The sequence below is a fragment of the Coenobita brevimanus genome, chromosome 40, assembly GCF_032717465.1.
Source record: "Coenobita brevimanus isolate Jiangsu-jjx chromosome 40, ASM3271746v2, whole genome shotgun sequence".
Lineage (NCBI taxonomy): Eukaryota > Metazoa > Arthropoda > Malacostraca > Decapoda > Coenobitidae > Coenobita > Coenobita brevimanus.
Window position 1 is genome coordinate 33,987,702 of NC_136993.1, and position 20,907 is coordinate 34,008,608.

The 20,907-nt window shown below is 41.9% G+C and overlaps 1 protein-coding gene across 1 annotated transcript in view; it reads left to right on the forward strand.

Annotated features, from left to right (window-relative positions):
• Positions 1-20,907, forward strand: part of LOC145397033 (uncharacterized) — a 306,677-nt gene that overhangs the window by 230,487 nt on the left and 55,283 nt on the right. Inside the window, exons 8-9 of the mRNA XM_080270250.1 lie at positions 12,990-13,290; positions 16,246-16,263. Coding sequence (XP_080126376.1) covers positions 12,990-13,290; positions 16,246-16,263 — 319 coding nt within the window. The remainder of the gene's footprint in view (positions 1-12,989; positions 13,291-16,245; positions 16,264-20,907) is intronic.

The following is a 20,907-nucleotide window of genomic DNA, read 5'->3' on the forward strand; positions in this document are numbered from 1 at the left end:
TATTACGTAAACTCCGGCTGTTTGTGTAGTACACTTTCAGATTATTACGAGTAGTTATGCCTTTACCTTGGCATTTACTGTTATTTATTTTATTACTAACTGGGAAACTCTTTACTAATATAACAATTTTTTGTACTATCGCTTATCGCCCTTCTATCATCGCTTGTTCTATCATCTATCATCGCCTGCTCAATTTGAGGTGCCTGAGTGGATGTATCTACACTAATGGTTGAACTTTTGTTCTTAATTTTGCAAGTATCGATGCATCTATCCAAACATGGTAATAATGATTTCTGACTGTAGTTGCTGCATCTTCCTGTACACCTACTTCTCAATCTCGAAAAAATCCCTCCAACTCCCTATCTATCATTCCAGCTAAAACAGTAACTCCTTGCCTGCTAAGATGAGTCCCATCCCAACTATACAAGGCACTTCGTCCATAAAACCGGTCCCAGCTGTCTATGAAAGGTGTTGCATTATCTTTGCAATACCTTTCAAGGCGGCAATTAAACCCTATTGCCCTACTCAACCATTCCCTTCCAACCCGCCACCTTGGTAAAACACCAAGCACTACAGGGGTTCCTCCCCTCTCCCTAACCTTTTCTAACATCAACTTGTACCTTTTCCACAGTACCTCACTCTTACGGCTACTAATATCATTGCCTCCTACACTGAGGCACACAGTGGGTTTGTCACCACTTTCCTTTACGATATTTGAAATTTTATCTACCACATTAGCCACCTTGGCCCCTGGAAGACACACATGTTTAGCGAGTGGAGTATACATGGCCCTGTTCAGATATCTCACCTGGGAGTCTCGAACAACAACAACATTTTTCTTACCTTTCTTGTTCTGTTTATACTTACCTGTACTGGAAGTTCCTTCACCGTCCTTCTCCTCTACTTCCCTTCACATTCGTCCCGTAGTGCGTCGAATGTATTAGTTGTCTTAATTTCCATTTGCTTTTTAAGAGTGAACTTCGTTGCACCCTTGTTAATTAGTGTCCAACCTTCAGCCTTTTTCTCTTTCTCCTCCAACATCTCCTCCAACAATTCCCTCATCTGTGCCTTCTCCTGCCTGAGAATTTGTACCTCCCGCTTCAGTTCGAGAAGTTCCTCCTTTAATTCAAGGTAGTCCTTTTCAGTACCTGCAGTGGGGACACAGCTCTCTGCCGAGGAAGCCATTACGCACTAGTTCACACAAGGTAGCACACACTATCACGGGTCACTACGGGTCACCACAACACACACACTCACGGATCACTAGCACAGCACTATCGCTGATCACTACAACACACTAACACAACCACTATCACAGATCACTAAAGCACACTAGCACAACACTACCACAGGTCTCTAGCACGTCTGAGCTGACTGGCCTCACGAGTCAAATTATTGTAAGTGCTGAAATATATTCTAAGTCAAATATTCATAGCGTGTGTATAGAGATGCGATATCCTGACGCTCAGTTGAATGAATAAGGCACGTATTAGTGAAAATAAAAGTCAGCAAGTGGTAAAGTGTGTAATATATGTGAAGAATTAGTATATAAGTGTGTGAGTATTATGTTGGTCGAAACATTCATTGCGAGGGTATTTTCATGCGATATTCTCACGCTCATTTGAATAAATAATGCCAGTAAGTATGTACAGTGCAGTATAGGGGTGTAAACGTGTGTAATGTAAGTGGGAAATTATAATTGGAGTGAATAAATAAAGTAGATGATGAAACACGAGTGTTTGAGATCGTGGTTGCTACGTGAATATGCGCTAGCATATCACTAAATGCCTTCGTAATGAATGAAAATAATTGAAAACATTTACAGTGGTGGAGGAAAGGTTCTATGTAAAGGGAAAAATAATTGGAAAGTGATAAAACAATTTGGTATGTTGAAATACGAGTCATAGCGAGTGCGCTTACTAAGCTGATGTGCGCTAGACTTATGCTGCATGTCATCATAATGAATGAAAACATCTGAAGACACTTACAAACAGTTGTAATTGGTAAAATGTCATTGAAACAGAAGTATACAAGTAGAGAAAATGATAGGTTGACTGATACAAGACACTTAGCATATAGCATGTTACGACTCGGACCAAACTCGCTATGCTCGAGCGATGGTACAATGCTTAGTTTTCATATATATGTGTCTGAAATCCATTATATTGTTACTGTTATTGTTTATTAGTTCAAATTCAATAAATATAGAGGTGTTGTGTGTTGTTTCTCCCAGTATTCCTTACCATAGAAAACGTGAGCGCATATCACGTCCATTACAGAACACGACACCTGGCTCGGGGGACCTCACCTGAATGGACCACTTCTAGACTACGGGAACCACTTTCTTTGTGGTTTTCCTTCGTTTCTCAACCTAAGTGGAAGTTTTAGCCAAAAAAAAAATTTTCCAAAAAGGCTCGGGACTGGGGGATGTTGGAGGTGCGGAAAACCTCGGGACGTGACGGGTTAAAGTCTGTGGCTAACCTCTTGAGAGGGGATGACACAAGTTTTTCGTAAGTAGTGGCATCACTCAACAGGTGGTTCATCTTTTCCATATAATCAGGTTTGTCTAAAATGACCACACAATTACTTTTGTCCGCTTTTGTAATAAGAAAAGAATCATTTTTCTGGAGACTTTCAAGGGCTAAACGAAAACGTCGTGGTATGGAGTCATTGGATTCAAAATTTCCTATGAAACTGCTGATTCTTAAACCAGTAAGGCACGGGATATCCAGCTTGCTGTTAAAGGTAGAAGAAACAAAATCAAGTGCTACAGTCTTGCAGTCGGATTCTGTACAGATGTTACTGAAGGACGGTATACGCAACGTGAAGAGAGAAATTGATGAAACATACTACCATCTACAACGTACGTTGCGTTTCCTCAAGCAACAACTGCCACGTGATTTATTTCAAGTAATATGTGAAACAGCTTATATGAAATGTAACAGAGAAACTTATTTCACACGTATCCGACTGCAAGAAAAACTTGTGTAACCAAAGTCCGTGGAGTATGTTTATGTTACCGAATTCCATCTTAAATCTTTCTACGTATGTACTGAGTCGTGTCGAGGAGCAAGTGTTAAATCTAGGTTTGTCCTTTGCCTTGAAAGCAGGAAAGGATGTAGCACTTGACTTTGTTTCTTCTACCTTTAACAGCAAGCTGGATATCCCGTGCCTTACTGGTTTAATAATTAGCTGTTTCATAGGAAATTTTGAATCCAATGACTCCATACCACGACGTTTTCGTTTGGCCCTTGAAAGTCTCAAGAAAAATGATTCTATTCTTATTACAAAAGCGGACAAAAGTAATTGTGTGGTTATTTTAGACAAACCTGATTATGTGGAAAAGATGAACCACCTGTTGAGTGATGCCACTACTTACGAAAAACTTGTGTCATCTCCTCTCAAGAGGTTATCCACAGACTTTAATAAGAAAGTCAAAAGCCTTTTAAAGGATGTGCCAAACATTGATGCAAGTAAGTTCATTCAAATTAATCCAAAATTACCTTACATTTATGGATTACCAAAGACCCATAAACCACAGATTCCACTTCGTCTTATCATCTCACAGTGTTGCTCATTCGCTTACAAACTTTCAAAATTTCTAGCGAACAAATTAGCACCATTGCTTGGCACATTCTCTAAACCCTATGTCCAAAACTCTACTGATTTTATTGATAAGATTAAGTCTCTCAGTTTCTCCAGTGGCAGGTTGGTCTGTTTTGATGTAGATTCGCTTTTTACTAAAGTCCCTGTTGAAGATGTAATTAGTTTCTTGGAAGAAAAATTACCTAATTGTAACATTGATCTCGGCATGCCCATGATGTCTTTCTCCAACTTATTAGCCTGTGTGTGCAGTGTAATGCATTTTCTTTTGGTGATCAGTTTTTCATGCAAAAGTTTGGTATGGGTATGGGTTCGCCCCTCTCTCCAATTCTTAGTAACCTGTACATGGAATATTTTGAATCCAGCCTTCTTACCACCATATCTCCTCAAAATTTAATTTGGTATAGGTATGTTGATGATGCGTTTTCATTTTGGCCAGACGTATATGCTAACTTTGACGATTTTCTTACGAAATTAAATGCACTGGTTCCCTCAATTAAATTTAAAGTTGAATGGGATAATAATGGTTCCCTTCCATTTTTAGATGTATTTGTGCACAGAGATGAACTTGGGACACTTAGCTTTTCTGTATACAGGAAACCAACCCAGTGCAATTTGAATATACATTATTATTCATATCACCACAGTTCCACTAGAATGTCAGTTATTTCTTCTATGTTCCTTAGAGCACTCAGAATTAGTAGTCCCCAACATCTGGATACGGAAAACGCCAAGATATGGAAAATATTTTTAGAGCTAAAATATCCCAGTTGGTTTATAAGGCAAGCGTATTTTAAAGCCAGAAAAGCCTTTTTTGTTCCTAGACCAACATCACAAAGTCAGCAAAATAAGCCATACATCACGGTTCCGTATGTGTCAAATCTTAGCTTGGTGAAGTCTGTGAGTCATGATTTGGATGTGAACATTGCATTTAGATATACTTCCGCCTTAAGATCAATGCTGGTAAAGAATAAACCCATTAGTAACAAAACTGCAGGGGTATACAAAATTCCATGTAGAGACTGTGATTTGGTTTATAGTGGTGAAACTGGAAGGGATTTGGACACTCGCATTAAGGAACACAAGTATGCTTCTAAGATAGGCAACATAAATAACGCAGTGTATGTTCACTCTTCGGAAAACGACCATAGAATCGACTGGAATTCTAGCCAAATATTGTACAAATGTAGTAACTATTAGAAACGTAGGATTGTGGAAGCTGTATGTATAGACAGATATAATAATTTTAACCATAGTGAAGGAATGTATAAATTAGATCCAGTGATGAGAGGATTAGTGGCAAGGTCCTTGCCGCCCATGTAATCCCTCACTCAGGTCGTGGAAAGAGTAGAGGGAGAGTCTGGTGAGGTCACATCAGGTGTGGTTGGGAAAACGTGTCCTCACCCTGCATATAAGCAGCTTCTCAGCATTTGTATGTACCACTCTTGGTCTGTAGATCCACTGAAGAGGGCGTCAGCTATCGCCGAAACTGTTTGGAATACATCCTTTTTCGTCTGCCAGTTTGGGTTTTTGTATCCTATTTCATGGTCACGATAGTGTGACTCTTCAGCCGATATTAATGTGAATCTGGTTTCTCCACCCTTCCATACGGTTGGATGTGGACCCAGATATAAGAACATAAGAAGAGAGGATAACTGCAGTAGGCCGGTTGGCCCATGCTAGGCAGCTCCTAGAAGAGTAACTGAACTACTAGAATGAGATAAGGATAGCTAAGGATAGCAAAGAAGAAGGCTCTCCCCCGCCCTCCAAACCCTCCAGCCGAAGCCGGCGGGAAAAATTCAGAAAGAACACCACGCCGTATAGATAAACTGGCGTGGACATTTTACAGGAAAGTGTGAAAGAAGAATAGAGACTATCATAGTGTAACCTGAAAAGGAAAAATTATGAATTAGTATTGGTTATAAGATTTTCTTTTTTTCTATATCCACCCATTATTAGTCATGCTTATCTAGCCTAAGCTTGAAACTCTCAATGGAAGAGGCAGCAACTACTTTACTAGGTAGCTTATTCCATTCGTCTATTACCCGATTACCAAACCAATTTCTACCTATTTCCTTACTGAAACGGAATTTTTCTAATTTGAAACCATTATTTCTAGTGCTATCCTGTATGCTCACTTTAAGTACCTTGCTAATATCTCCCTTATTTATACCCTTCATCCACTTAAACACCTCAATTAAGTCTCCCCTTACTCTGCGCCTCTCTAGCGAATGCAGACTTAGTCTTTTCAGTCTGTCTTCATATGACAGGTTCCGGACGTCATGTTTCATTTTTGTCATTCTTCTCTGTACATTTTCTAACGAATTAATATCTATTCTATAGTAAGGACACCAATATTGTACTGCGTATTCTAAATGTGGCCTTACTAATGCTAGATAAAGTTTCAGTATTACTTTAGATGATCTATTGCTCACGCTTCTCGAGATAAATCCTAGGACCCTATTTGCTTTATTTCTCGCATTAATACACTGTTGCCTTGGTTTAAGGTCGTTACTAATCATAACTCCTAGATCTCTCTCGCATTCCGATTTGCTAATTTCTTTGTTATCTAAGCTGTATTTAGTATCTCCTTTGGTCTTGCCTACGTTAAGTACTTTATATTTTTCAACGTTAAATTCCATTTGCCAAGTTTTAGACCATTTGGACAATGTATCGAGGTCTTTTTGTAAACTATGGCAATCGTCAGTCGAGTTAAAGATACGCCCTATTTTTGTATCGTCGGCAAATTTGCTGATGCTGCTATTGACTCCTAAGGCTAGATCATTTATATATATAATAAATAATAAGGGACCGAGTACTGAACCCTGTGGTACACCGCTAGTTACTAATCCCCAGTCCGACTTAGTTCCATTTATTAATACTCTCTGCTTTCGCCCTTTCAGCCAGGATTCTATCCATTTTAAGATATCGCCGTCTATACCATGTGCTCGAACCTTTCTAACTAACCTTTCGTGTGGGACCCTATCAAAAGCTTTACTAAAGTCCAGATAAATAACATCATAAGCTTTATCGCTATCCACTGCCTCATAGACCTCCGAGTAGAATGACAACAAGTTTGTGAGGCAGGATCGTCCTTGCCTGAATCCGTGCTGACTTTCGTTTATAAGATTAAATCTTTCTAAGTGTTCTCTAATCTTATTTGCCAAAATTGACTCTAACATTTTTCCTACTATTGACGTTAGACTTATCGGACGATAATTCGACGCAGCTGATTTATCACCCTTTTTAAAGATGGGCACTACATTTGCGGTCTTCCACGCCTCTGGAACTTCTCCTGAACTTAAAGTCATTAAATAATGCTAAAAGTGGCTGACATAATTCTTCTTTGGTTTCTTTTATAATTTTTGCATATATATCGTCCGGACCTGGCGATTTTTGAGGTTTTAACTTAATTTCTTTCAATAAGTCCTCCTTACTAATGGTTATTTTACTAAGAGTATTTTCCGTATTCTCATCGTAAATATTTGCTTCTTGAGGGACCAGGTCTAGATTTTCCTTGGTGAATACTGATATGAAATAATTATTTAGGATGGAGCACATTTCTTTATCTTCACTGGTAATGTCACCTGATTCTGTTCTGAGTGGTCCTATCCTATCTTTATTTTTCGTACGGTACGTTTGATAAAAACCCTTGGGGTTTTCTTTTGATTCACTAGCAACCTTAATTTCATAACTTCTCTTTGCTTTTCTTATCTCCCTCTTTACTTCTCTATTTAAAATCGTGTATCGGTTACGTAAGTGTTCCTCTCCATGTTTTATTTTTCTATATATTCCTTTCCTTTGGCCTATGAGAGATTTTAATCCGTTGTTTGACCATCTTGGTTCTGAATTATTCGTTCTAAACGGTTTTGAAGGGATATATCTATTTTGGCCTTCGTGTATTATATTTATTAACTCGTTATACTTCTCACTGGTCGAACGTCTGTTTGGTACTGGAGCTGAGTTAATTCCCGTTACCTGGACTACATTCCTATCTACCAACTCCCCCCTCACAGACACCTGACGGACATTCCCACGTGTTTCCTGCCCCACACCTATGATCTGGGGTTCCCCACTGACCTGGCATTCCCTCAAGTAGCTAATCTCCCTGTGGAATACCGGTCGAAAATAAGCTCTTAAGCCATCGAAATCTCCTAGACCAAAATTAGGAAGGGTGGAGGTATTTTCAGTGGAACAGACATCCCAAATAAATTTGAACTTAATTACTTCATGATCGCTATTACCAAGTCGTCCACCAACCTCTATATCACTAATGATATTTTCTTTATTGGCTAAAACCAAATCTAGTATATTATTACCTCTGGTGGGCTCCCTGATATACTGATAAAGAAAATTATCTTGTACTACCTCTAGAAATTCCTCTGACTCTGCATCCCCTGTCTGATTTCTCCAATCTTTCCTTGGTAGATTAAGGTCCCCTACAATTATTACTAAGCTGGACTGTGATGCTTTCCTAATTTCCCCTCAAAGGTATTTACTATCGGCTCTACTTAATTTAGGAGATCTGTAAATTGCTCCTAAGACTAATTTCTCCCTATTGTTACTAATTTCGACCCAGACACTTTCTGTGTCCCTATTATTCTGCTTTATTATAACAGTTTAATGAATCCTTTACATAAATAGCTACCCCTCCCCCTTTTCTTCCCTGACGGTTTGACACAAAAATATTATAGTCTTTTATCTGATATTCTGCTAAAATTCTCGAGTGTCTGTATTCATCCAAGTTTCACTAATAACGGAAATGTCTATTTTCTCTGTACAAATTAAAGCCCTCAGTTCATCCATTTTATTACGTAAACTCCGGAAAGGGTGGCTGAGATTGTGGCGAATGGAAGGGTGCAAGGAATAAATGTGTTGGGAGAGTTGAATGATTCTTTGATCACGAAGGAGGAAGTGGAGAAGGCAGTAAAAGAGATGAAAACAGGGAAAGCTGCAGGTATGGATGAGTGTGCTGTGGAATGCCTGAAGGGTGGTGGAGTGACTATTGTTGACTGGTTAGTAAGATTGTTGAATGTGTGCTTTGAGAAAGGTATAGTGCCAATTGACTGGGCAAGTGCTTGTGTGGTAACGTTGTATAAAGGCAAGGGTGATAAGTATGAATGTACTAGCTTTAGGGGCATAAGTCTATTGAGTGTTGTAGGTAAGGTGTATGGTAGAGTGTTAATTATGAGAGTTAGAGAGGGTACAGAATGAGTGATTGATGATGAGCAGTGTGGCTTTAGGACAGGGAGGGGATGCGTTGATCAAGTGTTTGCTGTGAGACAAGTGTGTGAAAAGTATTTAGCGAAAGGCAAGGATGTGTTTTGGGCATTTATGGATTTAGAGAAAGCGTATGATAGAATTGATATGGAGGCTTTGTGGACTGTTTTAAGATTGTATGGACTTGATGGTAGGTTACTAAAAGGGGTGAAAAGTTTTTATGTAAATAGTAGAGCGTGTGTAAGAGTGGGAAATGCTGTGAGTGATTGGTTTCCCGTGAGAGTGGGGCTGCGACAGGGTTGTGTGATGTCGCCTTGGTTGTTTAATATTTACATGGATGGTGTTGTAAGGGAGGTGAGTGCAAGAGTTTTAGGTGGAGGTCTGAGTCTAGTGAATGTTGATGGTGGAGAGTGGAATCTGAAGCAGCTGCTGTTTGCAGATGATACCGCACTGGTGACTGATTCAGAGGAGAAATTGAGACAGTTGGTAGAGGAGTTTGGAAGGGTGTGTGAAAGGAGGAAATTGAAAGTAAATGAGAATAAGAGTAAAGTGATGAAGTGTACGAGGTTGATAGATGGTAGGGGGATGAATATAGTTTTGAATGGTGAGTTGCTTGAGGAGGTAGATTGTTTTAAATATTTAGTGTCACATGTTGCTGTGGATGGAAGAATAGATGCAGAAGTGAAGTTTAGAATAAATGAAGTAGGAAAGGTGCTGGGAGGAATGAAAAAAGTGTTTAAATGTCGTTTGCTTAGAATGGATGTAAAGAGAAGGCTGTATGAGGGTGTTGTGGTGCCGACTGCGTTATATGGGGCTGAAACATGGAATATGGGTGTAGCAGTGGGGAAAAGTTTGAATGTAATGGAGATGAGGTGTCTGAGGAATATGTGTGGAGTGACGCGTATGGATCGGGTGTGAAATGATGAAGTGCGAAGGAGAACTTGAGTTGTTCAGGAGATGGCTGATAGAGTTGAGCAGAGGGTGTTGCAATGGTTTGGGCATATGGAGAGAATGGATAATGAGCGATTGGTGAAAAAGATAACTAGATCTGATGTGAGAGGTGTAAGGCTGAGAGGAAGACCACGAATAGGATGGATGGACAGTGTGAAGAGAACGCTGGATGCGAGAGGGATGTCTGTTGAGCAAGGAAGAGTGGCTGTGCGTGACAGAAATAAATGGAGAGAAATTGTGAATGAATAAGTGATGACGCAGCTCTGAGGGGATATTCTCCCGCATTTTGGTCTGATCAGCTAGTCAGGTCAGGTGCGGGTAAGGGGATGGGTCTGTTATGATGTGGCAGGGGTAAACCAGTTCTGCTGTCGGGCCCTGCTGCGGATGTCACTGATTGCATTGCGCAGTTGACCCTTGTGCGGTGTGGTACGGTGAGGATCTGTCCGTTCTCCCCTTTGGGGCTAAGATGCGAATGAATGTGTTTGAATGGATGAGTAAATGGGGAGTGTGTCGTCCTGTCTCGGCTACCTCCCTTTCCTTGGGGGAAGCAGCCTAGGTATATAGATAGATAGATAGATAGATAGATAGAAACTCCGGCTGTTTGTGTAGTACACTTTCAGATTATTACGAGTAGTTATGCTTTTACGTTGGGATGTACTGTTATTTATTTTATTACTAACTGGGAAACTCTTTACTTTACTAATATAACAATTTTTTGTACTATCGCTTATGGCCCTTCTATCATCGCTTGTTCTATCATCTATCATCGCCTGCTCAATTTGAGGTGCCTGAGTGGATGTATCTACACTAATGGTTGAACTTTTGTTCTTAATTTTGCAAGTATTGATGCATCTATCCAAACATGGTAATAATGATTTCTGAGTGTAGTTGCTGCAACTTCCTGTACACCTACTTCTCAACCTTGAAAAAATCCCTCCAACTCCCTATCTATCATTCCAACTAAAACAGTAACTCCCTGCCTGCTAAGATGAGTCCCATCCCAACTATACAAGGCACTCTGTCCATAAAACCGGTCCCAGCTATCTATGAAAGGTATTGCATTATCTTTGCAATACCTTTCAAGGCGGCAATTAAACCCTATTGCCCTGCTCAACCACTCTCTTCCCACCCGCCATCTGGGTAAAACACCCAGCACTACAGGGGTTCCTCCCCTCTCCCTAACCTTTTCTAACATCACCTTGTACCTTTGCCACAGTACCTCACTCTTACGGCTACTAATATCATTGCCTCCTGCACTGAGGCACACAGTTGGTTTGTCACCACTATCCTTTACGATATTTGAAATTTTTTCTATCACATTAGCCACCCTGGCCCCTGGAAGACACACATGTTTAGCGAGTGGAGTATACATGGCTCTGTTCAGATATCTCACCTGGGAGTCTCCAACAATAGCAATATTTTTCTTACCTTTCTTGTTTAGATTATACTTACCTGTACTGGAAGTTCTCTCACCGTCCTTCTCCTCAACTTCCCTCTCTGCCTTCCCTTCACATTCGTCCCATAGTGCGTCGAAGGCATTAGTGGTCTTAACTTCCGTTTGCTTCTTAAGAGTGAACTTCGTTGCACCCTTGTTAACTAGTCTCCAACCTTCAGCCTTTTTCTCTTTCTCCTCCAACATCTCCAACAATTCCCTCATTTGTGCCTTCTCCTGCCTGAGAATTTGTACCTCCCGCTTCAGTTCGAGAAGTTCCTCCTTTAATTCAAGGTAGTCCTTTTCAATACCTGCAGTGGGGACACAGCTCTCTGCCGAGGAAGCCATTACGCACAAATTCACACAAGGTAGCACAGCACTATCACGGATCACTACGGGTCACCACAACACACTAGCACAACACTTTCACAGATTACTAGCACAGCACTATCGCTGATCACTACAACACACTAACACAGATCACTAAAACACACTAGCACAACACTACCACAGGTCTCTAGCACGTCTGAGCAGACGTGCGTTATTAGCGACTCAACCTCGAATCAGTTGACTGACTGAAAGCAAACAGTGTCATCCATCACATTGATATGTAACAAAATAGGCATTCTGACTGATAGTTGTTAGCATTACAATAACTGTAAAACACCGAAACAATTTTCTCGATCATTATTTGTGAGGGGCTTGAAAAAAGTTTAAGGGGGGCCACGAGGATGTCAAGATCCCCACAAGTAGGGAATGAAATGGAAAAGTTTGAGTAATACTGCACAAGGCTAATGATGATAGCGATAATTATATATATATATATATATGCTCGTCAACTACTCCATTAATCTTCTCATTCCTGACTTTTCTCTTCATATCCCCGATCAAGAACACTCTTTGATTCCTTTCAAATTTTTCCCTGCTCAATTTCGCATTTGCCCGGAATTCGCATTTCACTCTATTTGCCCGATCTTACGTTGGCACATATACACACACAATCACCCCCATTTGTAATCTTACTTTCAATCAAATCCACGCAATCCTTGGGCCAACGGATCCATACTCTCTTATATTCATCTTCTATTTCCTGCACACAACAGTACATACTCCTTCACTTGCCCTGTCATTCTCACCTACGCCTACACATATACCCCATCCATCCTCCCACTTTCTCACACTCTCACATTATGATTTAGTCTCAGTTATTCCACATACATCCACTTTTGCATCCTCAGGTACCTGAACAATCTCTCTCCCTCTCTCTCTTTCGTCTCATCATTTGCATCCCTTACATTCCACGTCACAGTCCGTACAATGTCCTTTGTTCGGTTCTTAGTCATCACCTTTTGGTCATTCTTGATCCGAGGCTTCCTGTTTATATTTTTAGTTGTTATCCGGGGAGGGACAGTGTCTCTCCACAAACCCACTTGATGTCATATGGTTGGTTCCTGTATAATGTTACCATCCAGCACTGCAAAAGATTTCCTGGTTTACAGGAAATCATTTGGATTGTCTCTTAATATAGAGCTACTCTCAAACAAAGGATCGCAACATGAAGTTGGTGGATGATGGGCACCCCCAATATCATATATGTATATCTGTCGTTCTACTTCTCTCTCTCTCTCTCTCTCTCTCTCTCTCTCTCTCTCTCTCTCTCTCTCTCTCTCTCACTCTCTCTCTCTATATATATATTTGTGTGTGTGTGTGTGTGTGTGTGTGTGTGTGTGTGTGTGTGTGTGTATGAAGTTACCATTCTTATTTTTTCACTGGTGACGTCTAGGAGGCTGACTTCTCGATCGGGCCCTTCAGCCTAACAGATAGTCGTTCCAAGGTAATAGACTTCACCTACCCCGTGCTGGTGCAAAGTGATATGATCCTTGGGGTAAGGGGCAGTCCTGAAGTCAATCCCTGGGGATTTTTCCTACCTCTTCAGCCTATGGTGTGGCTCGCTATCGTCATCTCCCTCTTGGCTCTTCCTACTCTAATGTACCTCCTCTCCTACTGCCAACACACCGAGAACCAGGATGGCAAAAGCTGGCCAGAGGATACTTTTACTATGGTCCGAGTGCTGCTTCAACAGGGTAAGTGATTAAACAGTGGCTACTTTATAACTTGTTTTTTGAATTGTTTTAAATCCTGTCTACCTATTTCTAGGGTCTGTTAACTTCTTTCCTGCTACCTAAACACCGAGAACTGGGGTGGAGAAAGCTGGCCAGAAGTGACCTTTAGTATGGCCCGAGTACTACTTCAACATCGTAAGTGAACAAAACAGTGGTAAAAACGTAAGTTGTAGGTAAAATAGACACTGTTAGCTTTTTCCTGGCTATTCCTACATCCTTTATCTCCTCTCCTACTGCTAACACACCAAGAACTAGGTAGAGAAAGCTTGCAGGAGGATACCTTTATTACAGTTCGAATTCTACTCCAACAAGATAGTCCTACAAGTTGTCGAGTGACTACCATATTTCTTTACTACTTTCTCCCTTGGTCATGCACTTCACCTACATTCTCAGTGTGCCAAGCAAAGGGGTGGAGATAAACTGGTATGAGAATTCCAAACTGGCCATGACAGTGCCACGAATCCCGGGAACTTGAACTAAGGGAGAACCTTTATGTTTCCTGTACCAAATGCCATATCTCAGGTTTTTATGTAAGATCACAATAAATACATTGTCAGTTAATCTTGACCATGAGAGGCTGTGCTTGAGAATAATGCATTGAAATGCAACAGTGTTCCCAATATACACGCTAGTATTTTTTGGACAAGCTGTTGCAGGTTACCACTTCCCTTTTACAGTCAGAAAAATTAGTTGGATTTAAAAAAAAAATCCAAGGCTTATAGCCTGCAAAGCTAGCTCAGTTAGAAAGGAAAATTCAAGGGTGCTTCATTTCACGATGTGTGGACACTTTGGATTGCATATATGAGGGACAGAGAGTAAGCCTCTTTAACCCCCTTGTGCAAGATGACGCATTGTGAGTCATAATTCTTTTAATCTGAAGAGTAATCGATGATGGAACATGATGCAACCTCCCTATAAATGGTTGTAGAAATTATTCCTGTGGATGGATTTGAGTCAAATCTGGTTCAGTCAAAGCTGAGAGTAGCCACGTCTAGGAGAAATATATGGCAACACAGGGAGCTTATCGGAGGGGCAAGCGGCCTATATTTAGCTCAGTATCCTCCTGGCAGTCAGGCTCGAAGGGTGTGTGAGTACGCGGCTGGGTGTTTAAACCCGCGTTTCCTACTACCGCACAGTCCATCTCTTATGTGTGTATAGTGATATTGTGTTATATATAATGCAATGTGCTTGTGAAGAACATTTATAAGTGTTTCTTCTATATTTCCAGAGAAAGCCAGATTTGAAAATTCGTAACTGATTTTTACTGTTCCCCTGCAGTTTTACATTACCGGAAAAATGTCTCACAAGGGGTTATCTGAAAAAGAATTTTTGAAATACTTGTTCAGTGGCAGCGAGAGTAAGGAAAGTAGTGATTGAGAAACAGACAGTGAATTTGTTGAGGAGGAGAGAGTGAGAAGCATGAGAGTGAGGAGCAGGAGGGTGAGGAGGAAATCTGACCCGAGGGGTGAGAAGCACAAACCCACGGTCAAGGCCGCAGCGATAAGCACAACAGAGAATAGCAGTAGCACCATTACTACCACCACTCCTTTCACCACTGAACCACTGGTGTAATAACTACTACTTCTGTTACTGCCATCACTCTGATGGCAATTGTCACCTCTGCCATCACTTTGGAAACAGCCACCATCTCTGCCATCAATCCTTTCACCCCCGACACCATTGCCATCACTGCCACCAGTCCTGCCATCATTGGTGTCAGGCCTGCCACCACTGAAACCACCCCGACCATTGAGACTGAGCCGTATTATCGCCACCTATCTTGCACCCCCCCCCCCACAGCAAACTCTGATCTCTTTCCCCCAGACTCACCCTACATTCTCACCACATTTCAACCCACCTGCATCTCACCATAAATTCAAGATATTTCCATATCATCTTCCCCAGCTAAATCTGGAAAGTCAGTGTTCCCTTCAAACTTCATTCCCCCTGAATATAAGCAAGCATCAGCAGCAGCAGCACCACAACCATCTCCTCCACAACCATCATCACCACCACCATCACCACCACAACCATCTTCATCACAACCATCACCACCACAACCATCACCACCACAACCATCTTCACAACCATCACCACAACCATCTCCATCACCATGATCATCTGAACCTTCTTCCGCCCACCTATCATCAACACAATCATCATCACCATCTCCCTTCCCACCACAAAGACGAGGGTGGCATGGGCCTATGCGAGGTAGTGATGGACGGCCGAGAGGTAGTCATCTGTCTCGGGGTTGTGTGCGCCACATATGTACACAGCCAAACATTTCCCCAGGTGGTGATCATCAGGAGGATGCTTGGAGTTCTGGGTCATTTACACCCAATGCTGGCCCCTTCATTGAAACCCCAGGTTTGAGAGTGACAGCATGAGCAACTCCACTCCAATACTTTCAACTTTTTTTTTTACCAGGAAGTTGCTAACCTACCTAACGGTCAAAACAAATATGCCACATTTCTGGGGACTACACTAGATGTTTGGTACCTCTGCAACGAAGAGGAAATGGCTCGGTTCCTTGGATTATACTTTCTTATAGGGATTTGACGTTCATCAAAGGTTCACAAATACCCCACATTTCGGTGAACTATGAGTGGAAAGTGCTTCAGGGCCATCCTGAAGCTCTTTCATGCTTTCAGTAATCTCGCCATACCCGAGGGCAATCAGGACTGGCTGATAAGGATTCGCACAAAGATAGAGTATCTCCTTCAGAGGTTCAGAGAGGTTTACATCTTGGGTGAACACCTAAGCCTGGATAAGGGATCTCTGGGTTGGAAGGTGCAGTTCTCCTTCCATGTATATAACCCTATGAAGCCCCAAAATTATGCCATAAGATTATACACCTTGGCTGAGGCAAGGAGTGGTTACTTTTGGAATTTGGGAGCATACACAGGGGAGAAGAAGTCTCTAGGGAACACAGTGTGGGGCCTCGTTAACCTTTGAAGGGCAAAGGCTACAAGTTATACATGGACAATTATTACAACTCTGTATCACTGTGGGAATGCCTCTTTGCATAGGGAGTGTACGTGTGTGGCACAGTACGACTGGCAAGGGGAGCATTGAGGGAGCTGCAGGACATCAGCAGTGCTAAATGCCTTTCTGATGATGGAGTGGAAGCTAGACACAAGGGCAATGAAATGGTGTTGTTGTGGAAGGACAAACATGTCATAAGTATGGTGTCCACCTTCCACAGCGACACCACCATCCCTAAGCAGGTGCATGGGAAGGTCAAGGGTCCAGACGGGAGATTCCACCACGTTTTGAAAACAGTGAACAAACCCGTCATGTGGAGGACTATAATAGGCACATGGGTGGGGTGGATCATTTCGATCAGATGATCCAATAGTACCTCGCCCAAAGGAGGACAGTCAAGTGGACCAAGAAAATGACCTTTTATTTTATCTACATGGTCCTATTCAATGCCTACACCCTCTAAAAGAAGAACACCAACAGATCTATGACTCTCCTGGAATTCCAAAAGCACATATCCCACAAACTCCCAACATTCCAGGTGGAGGAGTGGCCGGCATCAGGTCATGCCCTTCACAATGCCCCTGACCTTCCCTTGCGACGACAACCACCTGTACCTGCAACAACCTCTGCATCAACTGCAGCCACTGCTCAGCCTGCAACAATTACTCCACCTCCTGCAACAATCACTCCACCTCCTGCAACAATCGCTCCACCTCTTGCAACAATCACTCCACCTCCTGCGGTAGCTGGCCCGTCAGGAGTAACTCCACCAGTTACTGCCATGACTGCTCCACCTCTCGCAGTAGCTGGCCCGTCAGGAATTACTTGGCCAGGTCCTGCCACTGTACCTCCGGCAGGAGGATGGAGGTGAGGAGATGGAGGAGCACTGCCATCCAAGCGCAGTCGATATATGGACGATAGGACACGCTTGGACTCAACTCTGCACCACACCCTGGAGAGAATCCCCGACAGGATAAGGCTGCGGTGTGTGTTGTGCCACTTAAACAAGAGGAGGAATGACTCCAGCTATGTATGTCCTGTTTGCGATGTGCCGCTCTGCACAAGACTGTGCATTCATCAGTATCATACTGATGAAAGCATACAGCAGTAAACACATCACACACACACACACACACACACACACACACACACACACACACACACACACACACACACACACACACACATGCACGCACACTCACGCACAGGAACACAGACAGATACACAAACACACACACACACACACACACACACACACACACACACACACACACACACACACACACACACACAAGCACAGGAACACAGACAGATAGACAAACACATACACACGCACACACACGCGAGCACACACACACACACACACACACACACACACACACACACACTCATGCACAGGAACACAGACAGACAGACAGACAGACAGACAGACACACACACACACACACACACACACACACACACACACACACACGTCACAAATACTCACAAACACACACAGGCTGTGATCGTACCTGTCCTCCTCTCTGCAACTCTATCTCCTCTCAAGAAACACAACAGCACTGCTAGAGGACGTGAGTAACCAGCTTATTTGTCTAGTTTTTATACTATTGTATTGTGAGGTATAAAATGTGTGTTCACTATATATTTCTCATAGGGAGAATGTGGTGCATTTCATTGCTAGTCTCTCATTCATTATACAGTAAAGTATGGTTCGTATAAAAAATCCGAAGAAAGCTTAATCAAGCTGATGATATCTTATGCACACTTTTGTAATGCAAAGCAACCTATGAGTGAAAATAATTGGGGAAAAGTTATGAAAGATGAACATACTACTCAGCCTACATGCCTGAGCATATGTGCTATCACCGCGCGAAAACCGCGCACAACCCATCGTAACCTTTCAAGGTTCATTTTCTCAATAACAATAAGGCTTAAAACACTGTGAATTATGTCATGGGCTTCCTTAACCTTTGGGCTACAAAAGTGGATAGAATTTATATATATGTTTGTTACAGTGTCACTAACAAGATATGAAATAATAAACAAATCAAACATTTTTAGGTGATTTTCGTAGTTTTTTTTTTCTTCAATTTACTCGAAAACTGTTGGACGTGTCAACTTGAAACTTTCACAGATGAAAGATCGTGAAATTCTGCATATAGACATATCTTTTCCAGCTGCGCGTCACGGGAAAAATTTTTCACGGCGATATTGGGAAGTTATGAGAAGCTAGTTTTCACAGAAATAAGGTTTATTCAGGCTTCATTTCCGTACATTTATTCATCTGTTTTATGTTTTTTCTTACCTTATAGTATAAACATCAACAAAGATGATGGAAAGTGATTTATAACAATATAAGCACTTTCTGAGGGTAAATTGGGCCATAGAAATTTTTCCCTTGCTGCACAAGCGGAGCCATCCTGAGCAAGGTTTTAGTTCTGTGCATGGAACTGAAACTTATTGGAAACTTACGGTGCACGAGGGGGTTAAGATATATGATCCTTCCAAGGTAGGTCAGAGGAAAAGATGAGACGAAGGACAGTATGAGAGGATGAAGATAAGTATGTTGCTGAAGTTATGGAAGTGTCATGTGGAAGATAAGTGTCAAGCTAAGAGACTGGGAAAGAAGGAATTAAACTTAACAGGGTTCCTTCTGCCCCAAAAAGAAATAAAAGACAAACCAGAGGCACTATAAATCTGAATGAAAAACTGCAATTCACTATCGAGTCAGTTAAATCCCTAGGAGAGAGGCCTCGATGCTCCCTCTCCACTGCGAGTCAGGAATATTTGATATCATATATTTTGACACTTCCATTTATGTTCTCACATCCTGCCCTATTGCAGGGGAATTGGCAAGGTGGCATAGTGGCCTCACTCTCGGACGTGTTTAACTGTCCTAATGATAGGCGGCAGAGAGAGTTATATGGAGAAAGAAAGAGAGAGGTGAAAAGATTAGTAAGAGAGAGTAAGAAGAGAGTGGATGAGGAATTTGGAAGGAATTTGAGTGTAAAGTGGAGGGACTGTAAGAAAATGTTCTGGAAAGAGGTGAGAAGAGTAAGACAGGGTGGAAGTGAAGTTAGCAGGGGAGTGAAAGATAAAAATGGTAGATTACTAGTGCAGAAGGGAGAAAAAGTGAGCAGATGGAGAGAACACCTTAAGGAATTGTTGAACGTAGAGGATGGAAGTAATGCGAGTATAAGTGGCTGGGGAATGGCTGGGAGAAGGAGGGAGGTGAGAAGACAGGAAGAAATCAGTAGGACAGAAGTTGTGGAAGCAATGAAGAAAGTTAAATCGGGGAAAGCCCCAGGAATTGATGGAGTGTGCGGTGAAATGCTGAAGCATGGGGGAGAGATAGTAGAGGAATGGATGTGGAAGATGTGCAGATTGGCCTGGGAGGAAGGTAGAATTTCGGAGGATTGGAAGTCAGGTATAATTATTCCCTTGTACAAAGGAAAAGGGGAAAAAGAAGTGTGTGGTAATCATAGGGGCATTTGTCTTCTTAGTATAATAGGAAAAGTGTATGGTAGGATACTTATTGACAGAGTTAGAGAAAGAACAGAGAAATTAGTTGGAGAAGAACGGGGAGGCTTTAGGAAGGGAAGAGGTTGTGTAGATCAGATATTCATTCTTAGATCATTAGTGGAAAAGTTTCTAGAGAAGGGAAAGAAGTTGCATGTGGCTTTCATGGATTTAGAGAAAGCATATGACAGGTGGATAGACAAGGATTGTGGAAAGTGTTAAGAATATATGGAGTAGATGGGAAGTTGTTGAATGCTGTGAAGAGTATGTACGATGGTGCGAAGGATGCAGTGCGTGTGGATGGTGAACTAAGTGAATTTTTCTCTTTGATAGTTGGGTTGAAACAGCGATGTGTCATGTCTCCATGGTTGTTCAATCTGTACATGGATGGGGTAATAAAAGTGGTACAAGGTAGGGTAGTGGATGTTGGAGTGGCCCTGGTGAGAGAGGATACTGTTTAGAAACTCCCTGTACTGTTGTTTGCAGATGATACTGTGTTGTTGAGTGAAGACAAAGGGGAGCTGCAAGGCTTGGTGGATGAGTTTGGGAGAGTGTGTAAGAAACGGAATCTAAAGGTGAATGTAGGGTGGAGTAAAGTGATGGTCTTTGAGAGAGGTGAAGTCAGTGAATGTACAGCGAGGTTGGATGGTGAGGAATTGGAAAATGTGAGTACGTTTAAGTACTTGGGTAGTGTGATGAGTAAGGATGGATGTTTGGAGGGTGAAGTGCTTGAAAGGGAACAGCAGGGAAGAAAGGTTGCTGGTTCTTTGAAAGCAGTGATAAGAAACAGGGAAGTGAGCATGGAAATGAAAAAGTTACTACATGACAGTATTGTGATACCAACTCTAACGTACGGAAGTGAAGCTTGGACATTGTTGGAAGGACACAAGTCAAGAGTGAGAGCAGTGGAAATGAGTTATTTAACAGAAGCCTGTGGAGTCACATGGAGAGACAGGCTGATGAATGAGGATATAAAGGAGCGTTGTGGTGTTGATGTGGATGTGATAGGAAGCATTATGAGGAACACACTGAGGTGGTTTGGCCATTTGGAGACGATGGAGGGTGAGA